This window comes from Pogonomyrmex barbatus, unplaced genomic scaffold (assembly GCF_055798465.1).
Source record: "Pogonomyrmex barbatus isolate J1 unplaced genomic scaffold, ASM5579846v1 scaffold2, whole genome shotgun sequence".
NCBI lineage: Eukaryota > Metazoa > Arthropoda > Insecta > Hymenoptera > Formicidae > Pogonomyrmex > Pogonomyrmex barbatus.
This window is the reverse complement of record NW_028297116.1, coordinates 20,323,431-20,346,533: the sequence shown is the minus strand read 5'-3', so window position 1 is coordinate 20,346,533 and position 23,103 is coordinate 20,323,431. Positions and strand designations below refer to the sequence as shown.

General features: G+C 43.5%; 2 protein-coding genes across 8 annotated transcripts in view; one reads left to right on the top strand and one right to left on the bottom strand.

Annotated features, from left to right (window-relative positions):
• The window catches only part of LOC105423659 (adenosine receptor A3), a 409,096-nt gene that overhangs the window by 29,571 nt on the left and 356,422 nt on the right, over positions 1-23,103 (bottom strand). The window lies entirely within an intron of this gene.
• Positions 1-23,103, top strand: part of GluRIB (Glutamate receptor IB) — a 208,567-nt gene that overhangs the window by 91,788 nt on the left and 93,676 nt on the right. For 6 of the 7 annotated variants that reach the window (XR_016139381.1, XM_011633485.3, XM_011633483.3 and 3 more), the window contains exon 2: positions 21,443-21,595. Coding sequence is in view for 6 of the 7 variants with exons in the window: in XM_011633485.3 (XP_011631787.2) it covers positions 21,443-21,595 (153 nt within the window). In the remaining variant the exon portion in view is untranslated. Of the gene's footprint in view, positions 1-17,737; positions 17,763-21,442; positions 21,596-23,103 lie in introns of those variants that run through there. The other variant, XM_011633487.3, reaches the window with a different exon arrangement.

Here is a 23,103-nt window from a genome sequence, read left to right as displayed (position 1 = left end):
CATAAAACCAGTCCCAATAAATAAATTAATCTTCGCGCAATCGCTACAATCAAATAATCGGTCGTCCCTTAAAAAAGCGCGACTTTCAGCTGAAAATAAATTTTCTATCTAGATTTAGGGAGTCAACGAGAGATTTAGGGAATTAATAAAAATTACGCCAGCCTTTCCTCTCACGAGGCGAGGCGTTTCCGCGATGTAGACGGTATCGCGTGCACGCGCGTTTGCTATTGCGCGTCTCATCGGCCATGAAACAGGCCACGTATCGGAGGATGTGTTTGCGCCGAAGCCGATCATGCGCCGTGTTGCAGTTCCTTCGCTCGTGAAACTATCGCACGATCGGAAATAATCTCTCTATATAACGTCGGCGTTTATGCAGGAGTATGAGGAATAGCCTTGAGCCGCTTTAAAGCGGCCGCCGCACTGCGCCGCTCGCCGTCCCACACATGCCGGATAATCGAAGGCTGCAAAGACTTTCCGAACTCATGTCAGAATTATCACGCACGAAGTATTCGGAATAAATAATAGTACGTGAACGCAAAGGGGAGCCCCGGCAGAAAGGCAAGTGGCGCGCGGCACTTTTATATAATTTTATAAAAGATTATTTACAACGGTGATGTTTACTCGCGTCCTTCCTTGCGGGAGTTCTCGTCTCACGTCGCCGTAAATAATGCAGAGTTAATCGCGAAGAAGGTAACACGCTTCCGATAATGCGCGATGTAAGATTACCGCGCGGTCCCTTGTAACGAGACCCAGCGAGAGGGAAGTAATAAATTGTTCCCGGTGATATTTCTATCTCGCTCGGGATCCATTCGTCGGCGGGTTACGGATCCCGGGGAGCGAATTGTCTTTTTATTCCCGAGCAGCCAAATCGGAAAATGTATAGCGCGTCTATGTAGCCGACTACGTTCTGATGTTGCACCTTCGCAATCAGCAGCTCTATGCGCGAGAAAATCGCATCCCGAGACCATCGGATCATCACCGATCGAGACGTACCGTTGCCCAATCTCCTACGGAAAGGTTTGGTTTTTCGATTTTCTCCCCCTTTCTCACCCGTTTCCCGTTCTCTCTGTCCCCGTATCCCATGCCCCCCCCCCCCCACTCCCCTGTTCACCGTGCGATTTTCCCCGTTCCTTCGGCTCATCTCCGATCACAGGGAGCTCGTTCGTCCGCAACGTAATGGGCGTTCCGTTGCTTTTGGGACGAGAGCATGCTCGGAGCAGGAAGACAGAAAAGAAAAGTTCGCCTCTCGTCTTCCCGTACGGTCTCTTCATCTTGTCCATTCTTCTACTCTTCTTTTTTTCGATTGGTTCAAGTTTTCGGACTTCGTTCCGTTTCGCTGTCCATGCAATCACCTTTGCCTCGACGGTGCTTCGACGGAACGTGCCTCCCACGCTGTTTCAGAGATCTTTCATGCTATTCCGATCTGACAAACTAATCCGTGACTGATTTCTTCTTCTTGTTGTCCTTGTTCTCCGATGGAATCGCGCTGATATAAAATCGGTATTCGCAAGCTGTGTTTCAGCGGTAACGTAACTAACGCTTTAAGAAACTCATAGTGAACAGTCATGAAAAAGTAATTGCCAGCAGGATTCATCCTTCTTAGAATTTATCCGCGCTCGTTCCCGTTTTTCCTTCACACTAATTAGTCGGTCGATCGATAAGTATCGGGGAATCGTAAACGGCATCGTTCATTGGTCCCGTCGCAATTACCGCGTAAGCTTGGCTCGCGTCCCTCCACCTTGAAATCCTTTTACTTGCTTCTGGTCTCCGCTTAATGGATGTGCCATCCTTACCGCGGCGTACAGCGTGAGGAAGCGAGGGGAGAGCTTCCTTTCGGTCCTTTACCCATCCTCCACCACCTCGCCCATCCGCCATTCCCTTGTCTTTCTTATTCTCTCGCGATCGTACAAAGTCGCGGCGGCAAGCGACTTATTCCGGTCGATCCGTCCTATATCCGTATCTGCTCTATCCGGTCGACCGACCGAACCGAGGATCTAGTTAGTCGGGAGTCACTATGGAGCGAACGTTCTAGAAAGAGGAGCATGCTCATGTGTGTGTGTGCGCGCGCGCGCGCGCGCGCGCGTGATACCAGGATAAAGCCGCCGCTATATCGTTTGATTCAATATCGCGGGTCCGGAGGATTTATATCAGGGGGGAAAATTGCGTTAGCAACAGCTGCCGGTTGCCTCCATATACCTACCTACCTACCTACCTCTTAACGTGCACGAGATCCCGTTACCCTGTAAGACGTGTTAATAAAGCCACGACCCCGAGAGCGTAGCCACCAGCACGAGCGAAGCCCATTCAGTAATCTTAGAGCTTTCCCACCCGCCGCCCATCCGCGCAGTCTAACATTCCTCCGCCCCCGCTCTTCCACGCTAACTCGCCGGATACTTCGAGGGATCAGCCGAGTGCCAAGTTTTCTTTCGCGGAAAGAAAAGAGATAATAGTTATGGTGCGTTATATGTCAGCGGTTCTCGGATCTTTCGTATCTTTACTCGCGAGCTCTCATCCAGCCAGCTCCCTCCCTCCTATCCCTTTCGATCGTCCCCTTTGAAATTTTGATCGCATTCTGCTCGTCGGTGAACGCGCGCTGAACGCCCATTTGCTCATCGAATCGATATCGCGGTCTACCGTTTGAAACTTGCGAAACCGCGTTTCGGATAATCTCGCGTGAGCTCATTTCTACCTAGATCTCGCTCACTTATTTATGCCAAGTTTTTCACGTTGCTTGAGAATTGAACCGAATAGCGTCGAATAAGCTAGAATTAATATTTCCGGTCTAGCGAGCGTGACGGCTATAAATGAATGTAGATCGAGCGAAGATTTTTTTACCGGCTGTTCCACCTATGACGCGTCGATGATGGATCGATTTAATTTTATGCGATATTCTATCTCCCTTGCCGTGCCATCTTGTCGGAAAAGTGGTAGCTTTCGCGCGAATCTCACAGATGTGGACTTGCGGAACGTTTGTACGAAAAGCGTTTCGCGATTTCTGGACGGTCGCAATAGTTCGACCCGGGATTTGTGTAAGCTTAGCGATCGTAACTCAGACGAGCGCGACTTTGGTAATAGCCCGATCGTCCTTGACCAAACAGATCTTCCTCGAAGTCTCCGCAAACTCCTCCTAATCTCGAAGGAACGATGGTCGAATGGATTCTCTCTTCTCTCTGGCTCGAGTGCGGGTTATCAAGCAAGCTGCTTGGGGACGTATTCAATATTAGCAAGGGGGATGTAATATAACCGTATAAACTTCGATATCCTCTTTGCCCCGACAAGAAACGCGAATATTACTTCGGAAACAAAGAGAAGAATTTTCAACTTTATCGTACTCCAAATGCAGGCTCTCCGCGAAAGTTAATCCTTAATCATAAACTAATCCGCAGGAGAATTTTTCTTAGTAAAACTTATATTACAACGAGAAGATTGTTCGCCTCAAAAAAATAATGGATTGATTGATTGGGACTAGGAAGAAAGTACAAAAAAAAAAAAAAGAAAACAAATAAGTGCTCGATGAACACGCTTTGTTTTAATCAGCTTTCGCGTAAAACTGCGATTGTTGCGACGTTCATTCTCATTTGATTTCAACGCGGATTCTAACCATTCCATTTTTTCACGTTTAATTAATCGGCAATTAAGAGTCGCTTGAAATTTTCTAGGACAAGTTAAGTGCAAACTACATCAGCAAACGTATTTCACCGGTGAACAACTCTTTTGCTGATATTCCGAATAATCAAAAATGAATTATATAATTTTTACTGTTAATGAATTGCACTCAATCTCGTTTAGCGACATAGCGTGTAATATTGTTTGGAAGCCGAGTTTGGATCGAGTACTTCACTGCGTTTATTTGCTAGATGCTAGAATTGTTTTGTATTGGTTCCATAACAAAACAAGATTATGCTCCGCGTTCTTCGTTTTTACTTCCGTTTTTCCAGCCGGCGAACGAGAGTTTCGAGTTAACATCGATTCTCCTATGTCGTTCCGCTATGTTGTCGATCCGACAACGCGAATACACCGAGAGAAAAAAAATTGAATTTACGGATATTGCATCGGGGGAGAGAGGCGAGGGAAGTAAACGTAAGCGGATGGCTCATAATCGCATAGATGGGACTTTATTCTTGTTCTTACTGCATTTACCGTGGTCGTAAACACGACCGAGAACAATGCGGACAAGCGGTCAAGTACTGGCGATGGGAAATTTTTATAATCTACCGGATATAACCCCCGACAAAATTTTCCCCCGACTGGGCGCGAGCATTTTCCAATATCGCGTAATTATTTCCGTCGTACAGGGAGTTTTCGGTCAAAAGCAGTTTCTATACAAAATTTTTATCGCGAATCGACGATTAATCTTCACGGGGAGAGCGGGCGTGGACAATGCGCCAAAGGGTGGGAAAAACGAGATAGTGGTACGCCGATAAGATACGCCAGGAAGATGGTGTAAGGAAACTGAACACGGGACAGAGTTTATCCCAATAGTAATATTTCTATTCCTTCGGTGTCCCGTTCGAGCACGGGATTTCACTCTCCCTTTTATTCCGGTTATTTCATATCTCATCCTCTCATTCTCGTCTCTGCTTTCAACCTGAGATAGGACTGACATAATTTTCCGAGATAGTGCCGGGTCCCGTCCTCTTTGCTTCCTCCCTCCCCCGACCCGCCGCCACCACGGGGAGGTTTCCTTTCCTTCCGCCTTCGAGCTCGCAAGGCCGGCACCGAGCTCCCTCTTTTTATATCCCACTCTCTTCCTTCCTCCCTTCTTTTTTCCTTTCTCTGCGTTGAAAGCAAAGGGATCGCGTAAGTCAGCCGATTCGAGGATCCACGCCTGTGCCGTGCCTTTTACTACTTCCCCGTCTTCCTTTTATTCCCTCGTCGTCTTTCTCAAGTCGAGAGTTCATGTACATCTTTTCGAGTCAATTATGCCTTTTCTCGGCTGTCTCTTGTTCGTAAGTCGGGAGAATGTCAAAGGTCCTCGCCTCTCCTAATGATCGCATTACGTCGTATTACCACGAGTACCATTGAACAGAATCATGTATTTCGGATGATTACGAAAGGATTATCGGAATATTCGGCACACCTTAATGCCGGATAATCTACTCGCTCGACGGAGTCGAATGGAATCGGCACCCCGACGCGAGTTCAAGTTGTCATTATCGGACGATTCATTGTTACGATGTCGCACTATGTACTCACTGTTGCTTGATTAAGTTCCAGCACATTCACCAAAGGCCAGGCAATTAAGGCTGTCCGCAACCACTGCACATTCGTCGATCAAGCTTACCCGCATCTGTTACACACACACATCGGTCTACTATCGTCCGTATCTATACACTTCATTTTACTCATCGCGTATTATTTTGCCGACGTAGAAACCGCCACTATCGCAGATGCGCCAAAGTTATGAGTTTGTTATCGTTAACTTCACTGAAACGTGCATTGCTTTCTCTTGCATTTATGAATCTTAATAATAAGTCCGTTATTAACCTCGCTTTCCAAATCTACTTTGCTAATTCTGTTAATTAAATAGATGTTATAATTAATGAAACTTTGCAGAGAAAGACAAACTTTCTATACACCCGCAAGTACAAGCAAAGCCTAATAAAATAAAAGAAGAATTTTAACTCTGATTCTAATTTAATGTGACACTGACGTTACATTTTGAAAATGAGATTTTCTTTCTTGATAAAGATATTCTACAATAAAATTTTTTTTCCAAAAGAGCTTCCTTTTTTAACTTTCACGAGGCTACGGTGAAATGTGAATACGATTTTGGATGAAGCTGAAAAATGATTATTTGATCTCATAGAGGCAGTTTCGCAGTTGCCCTAACGTTTCTCTGAGAAATACGAAATGGTGAAGGAATGTTTCGTACGTCGCATTAAACCAACAGTCATCCACCTATGTGACAGTCGGTAGTAAAATTTACATAGGTACCGAAGTTTCGAAGATCGCCGTGCATAATGGTTCACCCACATCGTCACGTCGACGATGCGGTTGTGCGAAGCAGCGCTTCCTCCATTCCCGCAGAGTAGTGGTGCCTTTAGCTCTTTTCTAGGTGGCATACGACTTGACTTTTATCGGAAAGTGATATCGCCGCAGCAGTGGGTACTGCACTTTTGGAGAAAGAGTAAGTCAGAAGGAGTAAGTTGAAAGAAGGAAAGAAGGAAGTTGAGGAGGAGAAAGTTGGACGACAGCGGGGAGGCAAAAAGAAAAGAGAAGAAGGAAGAAGAGGAGTAGGAGGAAAGAGAAGAGAGGAAGAGGAAGAAGAAACGAAGGCAACTGCCGAAGTTGAGACGGCAGAGTTCGAGGAATACGATCGTGACCAACTCTCTACGAACCTTTTAAAATCGAGATCCCGCGAAGTCAGGCGCCTCCTGCCCGGCGGAATACTTGCCCCTGAGTCCACGAGGAACGTTCGAGGAACGTCCACCCTTTCCCTCGTACTCTCTTCTATATTCGGGCATTCGCCACTGGTTCTCGTTGCCGTTCACGAGCCGAGGACCAAGTACGCGATTGTGCCGCACCGGCCACTGAATTCAGCGACATGGAAAAGCCATTCTTCCATGAAAAGGACCCGAGTCGTTCACGTGGCCTCATGGATGGCCGCCGCCGTAATCTACCGTGCACCCGCATCGACGCTCGACGATGTGCACGACCCTCGGATATTTGTACGTACGAGTCCTCGCTCCCTTGCTTCCGACTTCGAAGATTCTTAACTAAGGGGAACGACGCTCGCGATGAATGGGATTACTGATAGCCACTCGACGTCTTATGACACTCACTGTTTGCGATTCTCGGTAATCTGGTCAAGTACAAGTCGAGACGTAACGAGCTTTATTCCTCGATTGAAGATGGAATATCGTTTGTTGCAGGCACATATGCCATCCAAATTACAAAAAATTATATAGCGATTACATTAATAATATGTTATTTGTGAAAATAGAGGAAAACATGAAAACGCCATTCTAGGTAGATAAGAAAAATCACAAAATGTAAAAAAAGATTAATGGAATGTGTAGATTTGGTATTATTGCGTATAAAAAATTCCAGATAAAATTAAAAAGAAAATATATTTGAAAGTAATTTCAGGATATAATTTAAATTCAAAAAAATATATACAAGTTTATTCGATACATTTAAAATCAATGTAACTTTTTTTACGTTCACTGTACTAAATAACAAATCCCATATTTATGAAAATTAAGATGCGAATTTTGAAGCTTTCGTTTCCTTTGCTTCTGTATAAAAATACTTGAAATGAATACGTGAATGATTCCGCTTTCGGCTTTTCCGTTTGAAAGTTGAGAGCTTTTTTATCGTACTTCTAACGATTAAACCTACGTTTATCCTTTCTTTAGCTCGCGATCGATACACTTGTCGCAAGTATGCATATCGAACTCGCGTGGTCGACAAAGAGGGCTGTTGCGAACCTCGGTGAGGCAATAAACCTCCTTTGCTCTCCGTGCCGGCGCAACACGATCCACTATTCGTTATTACGAAATACTTTACATATTCTCTCTCTCTTTCTCGTTTTTATCAACATACCACCGAAACGGGCAAGAAACACCGCGGCATACATTTCACGCATGTGCGACTCGACGTTGCCGATGAATTACGAGCGGGAATGCAAATGCACTCGTCCTTCGCCTTCGCCGGCAATTTCGAAGCACTCTTCGGTCGGTCCCCATGGAGTTTTATCCGCCGTTTTATTGCGCTCGTCCTAGGAGCGTTCCATACTAATCCGCTTACGGACACGAATTTTGGAGCATATGATTCCGAAGCGAACTGCATGCCGTATGAGCGTATCCGTTCAATCTCCCGTAGAGCTTCCGATGGTTGATGCTCGATCAAGTGCTCCATACGTGATGCTCGGGGACATGCAACGATGGATACCGGAAGGTATTCCACAAATTTCTCGTTTTACGTTCCGCTATAATCTCAAAGAGGGTATCTCCGAGCAAGGTCTTCCCTGAGAGGCGGTCAAGCCACTGTGAAAAACGGTATTTGTCGAGGGGCAAAACAAAGTTCATTCGGATGAAGGAAAGTGAAGCGTAGGGTCAACGGATACTTGTCTCAAACAAGATTGTAAGCATCAGGGACGGAGACGGAGTCCTCTTCTTGCGTCACTGCAAACCCACGTGAGCACACGAGGTTCGAGCTGAGCAACGGACCACGGGTATTTACATAAGAGTGGCTGTTCGCAATGCTTTATCCGGGGAACCTGTTACCTGCGGGCGAGGGAAAGGAGCGGCATGAAAGGAAGCTCCTGACAAGATCCGTCAGGCCTTATACAAAATGTACAATCTCACCAAGCTCCGTTACTAAAAAGAATAAAAGGGAAAAATAACGACATTGAACCGCGTCACCGAGGGAGGGGATATTATATAAAGTAAAGCGAAACGTCCTTTTTTCCCCTAAAGTCGTGGAATATAATAACAATTTGCAAGCGATGTATTATATTCTTATTATGTTGCTAATACGCTGACGTTAATATTCCATCTCTATTTTTTGATTGATGTATTCGGAAGAATGTATGTTGCGACAAATAAATGATATATGAATGTCTTTACATTTATTTAAAGCGGAAATAGAATTGTACGGGAACAATAACTTGGCCGATTCAATATTTGTGCGTTGCTGTTGCCAAGAAAGAGAAACTGAAAGAAAAGACGCAAGCGATGTTCGCGGAATGCTCGACTGAGAAACGACATCGTATATAAAATTTATAATTTCTCAATCTTATAACGTTTACTAGGAAATCAAAGATGTTGAACATCTTTCAAAATTCTCTTTTCAAAAGATATGACATTACTTTTATTATATATACAATCATACTTTTGTTTAGAAATGTTTAAAAAAAAGATTCTTCAAGGTGTATTCATCATAATAATCACTTAATAATAATAATAATAATAATAATAATTGTTTTTTTATGTCCACAGTTAAATAGCGTGGTTAAAATTTAAATGTAACACATTAAATATAAAATACAAAAGTCATCTGTAACTTTTTTATTAATGAAAGCGTATGACTATAATTATTAAAATTGCTAATAAATTCCAAATAATTTCTGAACATAATTATAAGATTAAAGTAATAACGTAATCTCGAAGCTTTCTAATAGGATTTATCTTCCAACACGCTAGGATGATCCTTGATAATGCATATTTTAGTTTAAAATCCTTTTCTATCCTCGGGCAAAAGCGCTGACGTGCAGACACGCGCATATGCGCAGTTTTACCAATACCAACCAGATTCCGAACATTTACATAAGCTTGGATCTTAGCAGTGCCGCGTCCAGATGTGCTTACCAGTAGGAAAGAGAGAAAGGGGAAACAGCAGGGTGGCGCGAAGACGGTAGCTAAGAAGAAGGGATACGGCGGAGGGTTCGCGGAAAGATCCGCCAAGTCGTATACGAAATTCATAATCTCACGGCGTTATAATGTTTGCCGGGATAGCACGGAGGTGTAGAGAGTCCTGGTATGCATAAAGTGCGGTGATGGCGCGGTATACGAGATCCTGGAAGAAGAGCGAAGACGGTGTACGAGCCGTGGCGAGGGGCGACGGCGAGGTCGGAGGGAAATATTATGACTCGAAGCAGCAGGAGACTGTAATGGATCGCCGTGAGCGGGCACACGGGCCACGGGCTGCATTCCCACTTTATAAATCACCACCTGTACTTAGGTACTGAAAAATCGGCTCCAGGGGAAAATGACGGCGGGTACTTAAAGGAGGGAGAGAGAGAGAGAGAGAGAGAGAGAGAGAGAGAGAGAGAGAGAGAGAGAGAGAGAGAGAGAGAGAGAGAGAGAGAGAGAGAGAGAGAGAGAGAGAGAGAGAGAGAGAGAGAGAAAGGAGTTGTGTGGAGGTGTAGCCCTGATTTTTTCGCAAGCTCATCCTTCTCCCGGTGGAATAACGTGAAATAATAACCCAGGTTAAAGTAAGGCTCCGTAGTCATCGGGACGGCTAAAATTAAATATATTTGTTTGAAGACTTTCAGCGATCGCACGAAAATCGCCGAAGATTTCTTCAATCTAGCGTTATCATCTTAAAAGAACGTACCGGAGGGACTTGTGAGAAAATTGTCTCGCTCGCTCTGCTTTTCTCTTTTTTTCAAACATTATTCCTTCACTGGAAATTCATTGAGTCACTATTTTCAAAAGTAGAATAAAATTTGACATATATTATACTCTTTCTTTCTCTTTCCGTCACGATTACAATATAAATTCTGTGTAACTAACTCTTTTTTTTTTAATTTTTTTTTTTTTATTAAACTTGCATTTGGAAACTTTTTCGTATGGTCAATGAAAGAACCGGACGAAGTTCTTTGACCGATACGTAGGGTGCTATTGCTTCTTTGTTCAAGAAGTACTGTACCATCTTCTGATTCCCAAAGGACGTTATACCGATCGGATTGATCACTTTTAACGGGAACCGTTCGGCTCTCTCAATTCGATCGTAAATCGTGGAACAATAGAGTATGTATACCTTTGGTGAGAGGCGAGGGAGCGCCGGTACGCGAGGCGAGATCTTTTGCCTGGTAGAACCATCGCTATTATTTGAAAGAGCTTTTAAGGCAAGCTCCCTTTTACATGATTAAGAACGTTCTTGCTTGGGCGCCTCTTACTTAGCGCAAAGTTCCTCGCGGACTTAAAGCGCTTAATCTTCTTTGCCAAATAGTAGCTCCTTGTACCGGCTGGATAATGGTGACTGCTTCATAATAACTTGGTGCCCGGGGTTTGGTGGCGACTGTCCATAGCTGCGCAGAAGTTCGTTACATCTTTCGCGCGAGTAATGACCGTATTAAGTATATTTTACATTATTTAACAATGTGATTACACCCCGCCGGGTTTATGGTATGCAGTAATTATATTTGTAATAGATGCCAGGGCTGGACAGTGCCTTTAATTAAGGTTATTTCCTTGCGGCTTGTATTTCGAGTTCATTACAATATCTGTACCAAATTATCCACGTTACTCAGATTTCATCGATCAATTTCTGCGCGTCCCGCATCCAGTGTCGTGCCTGTCCATCATGTCGATTAAATTTTGTTATGGGAAAACGCATGTATTTTGAATGCGCCTGATCTTGGGAGGGAAATGGATACGGTCGAGCGTGGGCTAACATCCTGGTTGGACACGAATAAAATTACCGACGGACGGATTGAGATTTCTGATGGATAGATACTCCGAGCAAATTGTGTTGACCCAAGCTCACATTAACGGGGGAACACTAATTTCGACGGTGATTGCCAATTTACATGGATACGAGGTATGCCCGACCTGCGTGGCATAATCATGTTGTAAATATACAGTAAAGACTGTTCCGTAATAGTTGACAGGAACCATTAAACAATTGCTTTTCTAATTTCTATCAAATAACTTCGATTGTATTAGTCCTTCTGCTTTGTAACGACGATTTAGTATCGTTGAAAATAATTTAAAGTTACAAAAATGCCTTTAAATGCAGATTTTCTCGTTTGCTGTTTATTTGGTTGTTTGATTCGTCATATGTTTGCAAAATAATAACAAAAAACGACAAAATTGATAAAGTAATAAAACTGGACCCGTAATTACAAAGTATTTCTCAATATATGGATATTTTAAATTATTTTCTCTTCGCATTTAAATTTTTGCCAACGACAATATATTTCAACAAATTTGTGTAAACTTGTTATAAAATAAAACGAAATGTTGTACGCGTTATAATTGTTACGCGTAATTAATTAACCGAGAATCGTATACGCTATAATTGCTTACAATTATTTATTTCTTTCACTGTATAAAGTGATGATATCACTTTTCGTAATTAATTAAATTAGTAATTACAATGCGCAATAGGCAGAGGCTGCCGTGCAATTTTGAGCGAACCGGAAATTTTGATTAATTCCCGAACTTTGCCGCGATGAGGAGTCTCGTTTGTATTACACACGTGGGACGCGATCATTTATTTTGTTATCTCACGTAGCATAGTTGAACCGGATGCGACTAGCGTAATTACAGAGCTAACTGTACGAAGAAATTAAATTAATTAGATCACTGACAATATGGTATTTACGAGGTACTAATAATAACGGTTACGTCCTATTCCGCCCTTTGCGCTGCTACAATTACTCGTACCCTTGTGAATCCATGTAGTTAGCGCGATGTATCACGCACAATGATATCTAATGATAACAACGTTTACATCTCATTTATAACTATGTACAAATATAACTAAATTACCGAGTCTCGGCCGTAAACACGAGCGTGCCGAAATACATTTAACACGTGCACCAGGCGCGCGCTGTCTACGTGTTGCAGCCTGTGACGTTGCATTTTAACCGCGTAACGTAAGCGATTGTTTCGCAGTTTGACGGAATGCGCGGCTGAAAGCGGATGGGAATCGCGGAAAAATATTTCGACGCATGTGTACGTAAATTTCGCACGAGTAAAACTCGAATTGCGCGCTTTGACGTGAAAACGAGCCGAAGCATCTTCGTTATCTGATGACGATTTCCGCGCGTCGATATAACAGATACAATATCACAAATGTGTACGAATAACTGATAATAAATAAACTTATAAACTGTCCTGCAATGCGATCCGACCTCGGTATAATTACGGGCGAGTCATGGCGCGAGCCATCCACTGATGTTGAAGCCAGACGCGTATTTCGCTCACGTATCGCGGTCTATTAGTTAATTATCCGACACGACATAGGCTATCTTGATAGGACGCTGCGGCCGGATGCATCTCGCACGGTACAATCTGCCGTTTAACGAGAGTCCGCCTGCGTGCGCACTGCCTCGCGAATTGCAGGATTCAACGAACGCACGATGCTGTCGACAAACAACAAACAGGAAATTATTACCGGCGTGCGCGAAAGCACGCGCGATTTTAATCTAGCCTAACCATTTGGCGAACGAGACGAGAATAGCAAGTAAAATATGTTCGACTTTGTCGATGCGACTTATGCACTGACGTCCTCGTTACACTTGGAGACATCTTTCTCCTTGGTAATTATAGAACTGAAGCTTAAGTGATAGAACAGAGCAGTCACATGCCGAACATAAAATTATATTTTAGTCTTTTAGTTACTCTCTTGAAATTTATGATATTTTTATTTCACTTTTAATATTCTTGATTTTCTAAATTTATGGAAATTTTAATTTTATATATTAAGATGTGTCAGACTGATAAAAAAGATGAATCGTTCAACTACATATATGTATATTTCACATATACGGTTCTTATAAAACAACTTTTTCGTTGTTATACATATTTACATTGTTATCGTGCTGTCACGTTGCGCCACGATAACACATCGTTGTCTTGCGTGGTTGACGTTATATTTCTTTAGGAGAAAAGACTGTTCGATCGCATTGAGAAATATGCTGGAATTTCCTTTACGTTCTTGCGATTCATAGAGACATTCTTTGATAACGCACCACATCGATCATGAATGCATAAAAGCTCCTCGAACTGATCTCGTAATCGGACAGGGAGGAATCTTGCTATTTTTTACATTACTAAAGCACGAGGAAAAGCGAATAACTGACACGCAGATATGAGAATCTTCGTATCAATGTGACATCGTGAGAATGAAAAAACTTGATCTTTTATTCAGTTTATTCCATTGCAAGAGAAACGAACGTGCGGAAATATGAAAGAATCTCGCATCACGCGTTTCATATCTGTAACGGAAAGCTGGCGGGACGAATAATTGCGGGAGATAGACGGTAATTAAAATGTTTGCCATCACGCTTAAAGACGGCAGCGGATTCTCCATTTTATCCTTTGCGAGCGTCACAGCTGATTGAAATTAAGAACTGAATTAGCATTTGCGAAGTGAATTCGATGACCCCGTCCCCTCGGGGCGAGGCGTAATATAATAATTCGCGACCTCCCGCCACGAGAGTGCTATCGAGATGTATTCGCGAGCGGTAATATTTTAAATTGCCGGAATTTTTTCGATTTACGTTGCACTACAACATACAAGCAATCAGCATAAAAACTTGGTCGCGTTGCGCCTTTCGTTTCTCCACTTTCCACTCACGTTACGAGGTATTTCCACTAATTTGTTCCAATTTTTTCATCGTCCTAAGTACTCGGTTACATTAACTCACTCGTACTAATTAAAGTCAATATTGCGAAGTTTCATATTAAACAATCGGCACGAAACAGCCGTTTCATTGCGGACTCGAAAAAAGTTTCCTGCTCCGGAGTCGTGCTCCGAGGGAGATCTACGGCAGAAATAGCGCGAATGAACGAGCAATCGATTCTCGAACTTCTTCCCACCAGAAGCGGAAAGAAACGAATCAAGACGGCGCTCTTCTTACTTCCCTGCCAGTCGCTGACTCGAGGAGCTTTCGGAAATTATTCAACCTTCTCTTTCTCTCCGTCTCTCTCCGTTCTCTCTCGCCCGACCTTACCTCCCGTTACTCTCTTCTCTTAGCGGGCTCTCTCGTACTCGGTGCCGGGAAGCGCACCATATTAACATAAAACGGATTCAATATCTGCGGATAAGAACTTAATTTAAATCCCCGGAATATCTTAAGGGATACAATATCGGATCACTCGCCGAGAAGGACTAGACGGGACGACATCTCGCGCGACGGTCCGTCGTTCGCTGTCACTCGTCTCCTCGAAGGATACCCTGGTATGGATGTAAATCAAGTTACCTCGTTAGGTCATTGTCGCTGAATTGGATTTGTCGCGGGGGCTGACTCGTGATTAGCCGAGGCGTTTGCCGAGCGGAGTGCACGGCTAGCTAACCTTATGGAAACGTCTCGCGTCTGCGAGCCCGAATCAGGACGATGCAATCCGCGTCCTTGGACGACGGGGGATTACGCCACCGACATTATTATTTTGCTTAAAACGTGCGGCTAACAAGCGTACAGGCGCGCATCCTCTTTCTCGCTCCCACAAGCTTATCTCTAAACAAAGCGTACCGTAAACAGAATGATATTTTATCAAACGCGTTTAAGCCGGTATTCCGTAGTGTCGCGTTTTTATTGCCGCGGTAGCAGAAAGAGAGAGAGAGGGAGAGAGAGAGAGAGAGAGAGAGAGAGAGAGAGAGAGAGAGCGGCCACTTTCTGAAAAAAAGAAATAAAACCGCCTGCCCGGGGGGGCAGGCGATTTTATTGATTTGATGGCGGTACGGCAAATTGGTTGATCTGCAAATTTACCTTTATTTCGGGAATCGATACAATCGTAACGGCGCACACGTAGACTATTATTTTGTATAACAGCCGATAAGGACAAGGATACCGTACGGCGGTCACTGAATAATCGCGAAAATATTGTATTATCCTTGTCAAATAACTCAGGGATAAACGTGCTGAAATCGAGGCACGGAGATACAACGTATCATAAATATAGAAGAGCCCCATGGTGCAACAAGCAGTGGTGGCATCGATAAGGGTGGTATAAGAGAACATAGATAACAATAGATATGAGTAATCGAGAAGCGATTGCGATGAGGCAGAGATGCGCCAATCGAATTATTTCTTAATAAAAATCGCTTGCTGTATTTGATTTGATTATAAAGAAAATAATTTAGAACGTAATTGAAATTGTACAAACAAATTCTCGGTAAATTCGTTCGTTAATCAAATATTTAGAAATTAATTTGAAACATGTCTGAATTTTTTAAAATAAGTTTTTGTTTTCTATCTTTATTTGTGTAAATTGTGTGTGCTGGAAAAAAATACTTTGTAAATAATACTAACGAGTAGATTTTTATTTATAATAAAAGTTAATTAAATTGTTTTAAACTTCACAGTAATTTCAGATTTCTTTTTACGAATCATGATTAATAAAACGCTGTATCGAATATTTTTTTTTTTTGAAGCGAAAACTGCCGAATGATTAAAGATTCTCGAAATGTTGGCGGTCGTCGTCAAAGTTCAATCTGCCAACTCGGTCGTTTATATTGTTCCCAATATTCAATTACAAGGTTGCGAACTCTAATCGTGTAAGAGAAGTTAAAGGAAGTTTTAATGGTTTGTGATGGCGACGAGGGTTTCAGTCAAAGATCAGATGTGGTCGGCAATCCAATTTTCGGTTAGCGACATGCAATGCGCATCACCGAATATTGCCCGTCGCGCATTTGCCGGGAACAAAAAACTTCAGCCGCCACGCGATCGATATTCGATTCGTCACCGATAAAATAATCTCAATTTCGCTCGAGTGGAAAACGCGAGTGCAATTCCGTGCGATGCGCAAATTAAACAAACGTCGCGCAATTTTCGATACTTGCTCGCGCGTGCGAATCGCATCTTCATTTTTACACGGAGGCAACTCGCGAACTTGTTATCTAAATTCCTCGCGATTATAACTGCCAAAGTTTGCACGCTCGTTGATACAATTGCGTAACGATTGTGATCGTTGTAAGTCGTACACAAGTTCCGCATTGTTCGGGCCACGCGAATAGTCACTTGTGTGTACCGTCAATTGCAGCTTCTCTATATAATTTCGGCCGTGACTAGAATCACGTAGCCCGGAACTCCCAACAGTGAAGCGTTTTAATTGCGTACGGGGGAGGGGGGGAGGAGAAATAGCCCGCGAGTACAGTGGCAACGGGGTTGAAAGGTCGCAACACCCACCTGACGTACAATGAAAATGGATATGTGCACAGTGGAATTTCCATAGTAGCTAATCCATCATAATTTGTATGATTCGAATGAACCATCATGCCGTCCGACAGTTAATTACATGTATACATATCAACAGAAATTTCTTAATATAATTTTGTTTCTGCACTTGTTACGGTTATTAAAAATGACGTCGCCCTCCGGGCTCGAGAAAAGTATACATTTGCATACTTTCTTGGGAAGAAGCGGGGAACTTTAAATCTTGCAAATTGAATCGGACCGGCTCAGTGGTCACAGTCCGTCACGAGTCAGACACGGTGGATAATGGAGTGCCACAGCTACTGTCAGTTCGCGCGTTTCAATACCGCATATTCAATGCCGCATAGTCTTACCGGCAATACCGGTATAAATAGCATTCATCGGACTTTCCGATACTTATTAAATATTGAAGTCGCCGTCGCGGAGCCGCGGAAAGTCTCTCAGTGCGAATTGCGACGCATCGCTCAATCGACAATAACAGCGAAAGGAAAAAACCGTGCATCGGGAAAAATCTCGAACGCGCGCGTACGGGAGAGGGCGGCAGGGAGGGAGGAAGGGATGGAGCGCGATCGGCTTGGAGACCGCGGCTTTGATAGACGCCACGGGGAGGAAGAAAGCGTCGGAGTTCGGAAGACGAGTGAGAAAGAAGGAGAGCGCGTATACGTGCGAGGGAAATAGTGGAGATTCTGCGGTTCTCGAGTATGCGGGCGAGAAACGAAAGAGAAAATAAGGGTAAAAAGGAAGCGAATTATTGGTCGACATGGAGAAAAACGAAGGACGGTGGCAGGGGCGACGAACGGCAGAGGAGGGAGGAATGATAGGAAGGCAGACAGCTGCGGAGAGACCGAGAGGACGAAAATAACGATGAAAAGAGAGAGAGGCGAGAAGAGAGGAAGAGGTAGAAGAAGAAGAGGAGACGGACGGAGAGTGGAAACAGGAAGGACGACGAGAAAGAGGAAGAGAGAAGGAAGAGAAGAGGAGAGGAAGCTAAAGGGCGGTGGAGGGAGAGGGCGGGAGGTACAGCTGGGTTGCTGCACGAGTAACGAAGAGAGGGAATCGATGTGAGTGTGAGACACTGGTGGGGAAGCACCAATCAATAGACGCGCGGCGGCGCTCCACCTGTCAACGCGCGCGGAGATAAACACAGGTATCTAAAACGATGTTTAAGGGCACCGATCAGGTGCACGAAACGCATAAATGCGTTTACCTACGCACGAGCGTTGCACGGAGAGAGGCATTGTCGGGAAATGGTCGACAATTCCGAAATTCTAGCCTTTTATTATCTCATCCTGCGCCTCTCATCGTCCTCGTCGTCATCGTCGCTCGTTTCGCTCCGTTGAGATAAACGGAAGTACCTATTCGAGTATTATACAGCTAGGGTTACGTATACCCGGCGGACTTGTATCGCCACGGGCAGCAGACGTTTCCCGCGTGTGTAAGAACACCTGGAATATTTGAACGAAGCCTTTTTGCCCTGTATGCATTAACGCGCGCGTCCACAGAAGAGAACTAATAGCCCCATATTTTGCATATAAAACGATCCCGTCGAGGAAATCGAGTTTAGCGGTCGGCATTCCGGTTTTACAGCAAATGGCAATATTCATCGTTTAATTATACGGTTGCGATCTAAATTAATCCGCCGGCTCTCGTCGGCGCGGTAATAAGAATACTGGCTGGCTGTAATAAGCGCGCTCAACGCGCAGTGATTTACCGCCCAAGTTTTGTACGTCGTATTTAAGGGAAAGCCAATATATATTCGCCGAGTTTCCTACGATGCATCATAAATACCTATATCATAGTAATATAGGTTTATCGCTGAAACTCGTCAAACTTCCATGTTGCCGACATAACAAGAGTGTGCATCTTTAATCGGAAAGTTAGACCGACATTATTCTTTTCAATTTATAAACAGGATATCGTATGCCGCGTATCGGTTGCCACTCGTTTGCGTTAAGTTCGCGAAATGGTCGAATCGAAGCATAAATCTAACGTAACGCTAGTTCTATTTCACCGTGATTATTTTGTAGTCGGCAAAATTTTTGCTGCGCGCGAATTTCCACCTCTTTTGATACAGTAAACGAAAAGCAGGTTAATTAATATTAGCTTAATGCGATGCTGGAGGCAACGCGGCTTTGCGGATTTTATTGTAATTACAATCCAGTTACGCGAATGTATTTTCGCTGACGCCGATTTTTGTCTTGATTAGCAGAGCGGTCGGACCGCGATGTAAAACAATTTTAATATCGATGAAGATATTTAGCAAATATCGCCGCGGCGAAAATGTGTTTGCAGAGAGAGAAAGAACTCGAGGACGAGGAAACGAGCAAAGAACGTATTAAACGCAACGCGAGATCGAATTCCTGCCCGTCCTTTCACTCTCTCGCTCTCTCCTTTTCTCTCTTTCTCCCTCTTTCGAGTATTTTAATCAAATGATATTAGCACGACGCCCGATATCACGCTGACCATATCACACGGTGAACGTCTTTCGGTTTAATCCTCTCCTGTCTCGCTCGGGCAGCGTAAAACCGCTTCAAAGGCGTTAATCGCCTGCAATGTATGCTAATTATTAAGCGCATGTGTACAATAATAATCTCCTTTTATCGTCGCCCCGATAATTTCGCATGCGATGATTTAAATATCATCGGATATATTCAAGGGACAAGAACGTTAGAGGTAAACCGCGAATTAAGGGTGGAAGCAGATTATAAGCGGTACGTTCTGGGATATCAATTACGAGAAATTAGCGACGCTATTGTGGTATAATCGTGCTGTGTCGTCCGAATTACAATGGGATTCTTTCTGCCGGCGTTTCCCCGTGTGTAGCGAGCATAATGGCTCAGATTGCCGCGCGGTATCTCGTCTGCGGGTTTCTGTACGTTCAGCGAGATAATAAAATTATGCGCCTCGTAAAACGACGGCGCCCGCCTCGTGTCTTGACACGTGCACAACCGTTTAAAATGTTCGCAAGATTATACGCGGATTCAACGGAATATAGTTGGATATCATACGCGGGATCAGTGTTCATATATTTATTAGCGGTAAATTTAATTGAAAATATTACTATGTACGTGATTTCAATTAGCAGCATGAAAAATGATTAATAAAAGAGTATATATAGAGTATATGTAGAGTATATATATATATATATATATATATATATATAGTCCTGTTCATTCGGAAGATTAACTACTATCGCTTTATCATTTCATAGAATTGTATTCATAGAGCGTTCTAATACACAAGTATAAACAAATAGAATAAGCTGATTATTAATGTTAATAATTTATAAACAGTTATTTTACTGTTATTATTAGGAACAAAAATGTTTATCGTGCGATCAACATTATTATTTTGATGGGGGAAGGATGATTCTTTGTCCAGCGTATTGTTCGCCGCGTACAATGCCCAAGAGTTAATAACTGTATGGATTACGCGTAAAGCAATATCTCTGTATTTGCCTGTAAAGTATGAAATCACGTTGCCGCGGTACGGTATCCTGTCCACTTCCAGTTTGCTGTCGGCCGGGATTCCGGGCGGATCGTAATACTACTTTGTTTCGAACTTCCCACCGATATTTCACGCGAGGCGCGGCGCGCGAACTATGAAATTAGATGCTCTCCTGAAAGCAAAGAAAAATTCACATGTGACAGACATAAAGGCAGGGAGGCAGGCAGGCAGGCAGGCAGGCAGGCAGGCAGCTAAAAGCGGAGGCAAGCGGAAATAGGAAGAAATGAAATGCGAAAAGGGAGGCCATAATATCGTGTAACACTTCGGAGCGTATCTTATTCGCCGCGTGAAAAGTTCTCTCATTGCACGGACGAGGAAAAACAGCTCCCGGGCACGGCGTTACAACTTTGAAAGTCGTAACGAAAATTATTTCGATACAAGTTTGTCAATTCGCACGATTGCCCGTTCTTCGTCGCTCCCTCTCTGCATTCGCAACTAACTTGGAGAAGTATATATATTTTATAGACGAAAATCCGCGTGCTCGCGGACGAGTTTTCCCAGCTAGATATTAATGGTAACGCCGGATGCTCGGAATAACGAAGACACAAAGTGCAGTATTCAGCGCTGACAGTTACTCGATTATACGACGCATACCGTGTTAGCGTATCATCGATCACTTCATCGACAGCAGCATCTGGAATATGCGATACATTTGACGTGAAATAAATAGCTTGATAAATGCGTGTAGCCATATTATTTCTACAGTGACGACGTCAATATTTTCATCGGGATCGCAAACATTTCCACGGAGCCTCGATTTCGCTTCTCAACTCGAATATTCGCGCGCGCGCGCAACATTCGCGCCAAAGTGCCTTATTAACTTCGAGAAATAGACTCAGCGGATTATCGGATATGTAGTCGGTTTACGGTAAATTACATGACGAGCGATAGCATTAATATTGGTATGTATTACCGACTATTAACGCCGAATGGATCGGCGTAATTACACGGGCCTCGTATGCAGACGGTACCTACAGACGTCGGCTTGTATCACTGCGCCGTATGTGAGCCAGTAGTAAACGGAGCGCCACACATCAGACATCCGATACAGGGTGTCGCGTCGGATTATCACATTCGATTTCACGACGAGACAGAATGATCGCGTTTCCTCCCGACATTTATTAAACATGCGGATCTACACAACTAAGTGTAACATATCACTTTACGTGAATATTCATATTTTCTCTGTCTTTTAATTTACATGTTATCAGGATATTACTCGTCAATTGATAAACTTTGGAAACGTTAGATTTTGTTATTTGTTATTTTTTTTTTCTATCTACACGTGTGTCTTTAATTCATCGTTGCTTCTGGTTACAGGTGCCATCTTTGAGCAAGGCACCGATGAGGTACAGTCCGCCTTCAAGTTCGCGATGATGAACCACAATCAGAACATTACGGCTCGGAAGTTTGAGCTGCAAGCTTTCGTGGATGTAATTAATACCGCGGATGCCTACAAGCTATCCCGTCTCAGTAAGTACAAATACGCTTCTCTGCATCGGAATAGTTATTCATCTCACGTACCGCGCTGCGTGCAGCATTCTTCTTCGAGATTCACAGATATCCACACGTCGACGGCATACTCGAGGAGAAGAAAAACTGAATCGCAAACGTTCACAGAGTCCGTTAAATATTTCATGGACATCTTCAAATGTCGATCGCGCGTTGCCTCGCACGCGCGCGCCAGTCGACTCGAAATCGAGTAAACCGAATTCCATCGCGAATATTCCTCCGGATTGTACCGACAATTTTTCATGACTACATTTAAAGTGTCTGAAACGTCCGTAGGACATAGCGGGGAATTTCGTTTCTGTCTCTCGAGGGTGGAAATCGATTTCGCGTTTTGTTCGCGATATCTGTACCGGTGTCAGACACGGTGACTTATCAACAATGCTGAGGCGCGTACGTGCCGGAAGCGCGACATCTCCGCGCCATTGAATACACCGCAACGGTCCCCGTGTCGGATATGAAATAAGTAACGTTTCGTTTCTATAGCGTCGCAGATACTAATCTCGCTACCCCGCGAGGAGAAACGCTTCCATTTCCTATGACGTTGTGAGGCACGTGCGGGCGATAGAGGGAACGCAGCATTTGCACTTGCACTTGCACACGCTCGCGCCTCTAAGAAGGCGTACCGGCAGACAAAGGTCGATTAACATTGATACAGTTTCATTGATACAGTGACTGCAGAATCAACTTGAGACAATGAAAGTACTACTTCTTTTACGCGATCCCTCCTAAAAAAGAAAAAAAAACAAAGAAAGAATGCGCGAGAGTTTTCGACATAAACTCGATTTTACTCGTTAGATCCCTTTTGATAATTCCGATAGAAATTTTGCGAAATCTGATTTAGCTGGATTTAGCGATTATCGAGTCGCAATTTCGTGATTAAACTCCGTTCAATCATGCGATTAAGTTAGTGGAATTGTCTCATTGTTATGTTACTACGTGATTCGACATTCGCTTGCTTTCAATGGTGCCATCCAGCACTCAATGGTGTGAGAAGTTTCCGGAATTATCCGAAGAGCCATTACATGTCACTTATCCTGATTTACACCGGAGCGTAGCGGGCGTGAATTTTCACGATAACAGTTATCACTCTTGTAATAAAGATATAATGTACATTTTCCCTTACCATAACGTTGCAGGATACTGAATTTTATTTTCTTTTTACTCAACGTGCAATTTATAAAATGACCGCTTCAATTATTTACGCCACAATCAAGAAGTGAAAAACAAACCATAATAATTTCACGGAAAATAAACAGCTCCTTTTTATTGATAATATTACATGTCATATTTTTTTTTCTTTGCTTTGAATTAATATTTGCTATTTCCGCCGTATTATCAACAATTCTTTCTCTTCAGAATTCATGGTAATTCCTCGCTTCGTCATCGCGTACATTCGAAATTTGAAAGAGCTGATCGACCGGCTTACCCACGAATCGTTTGACGGCTTTTAACCAAGGAACGTCACTCCA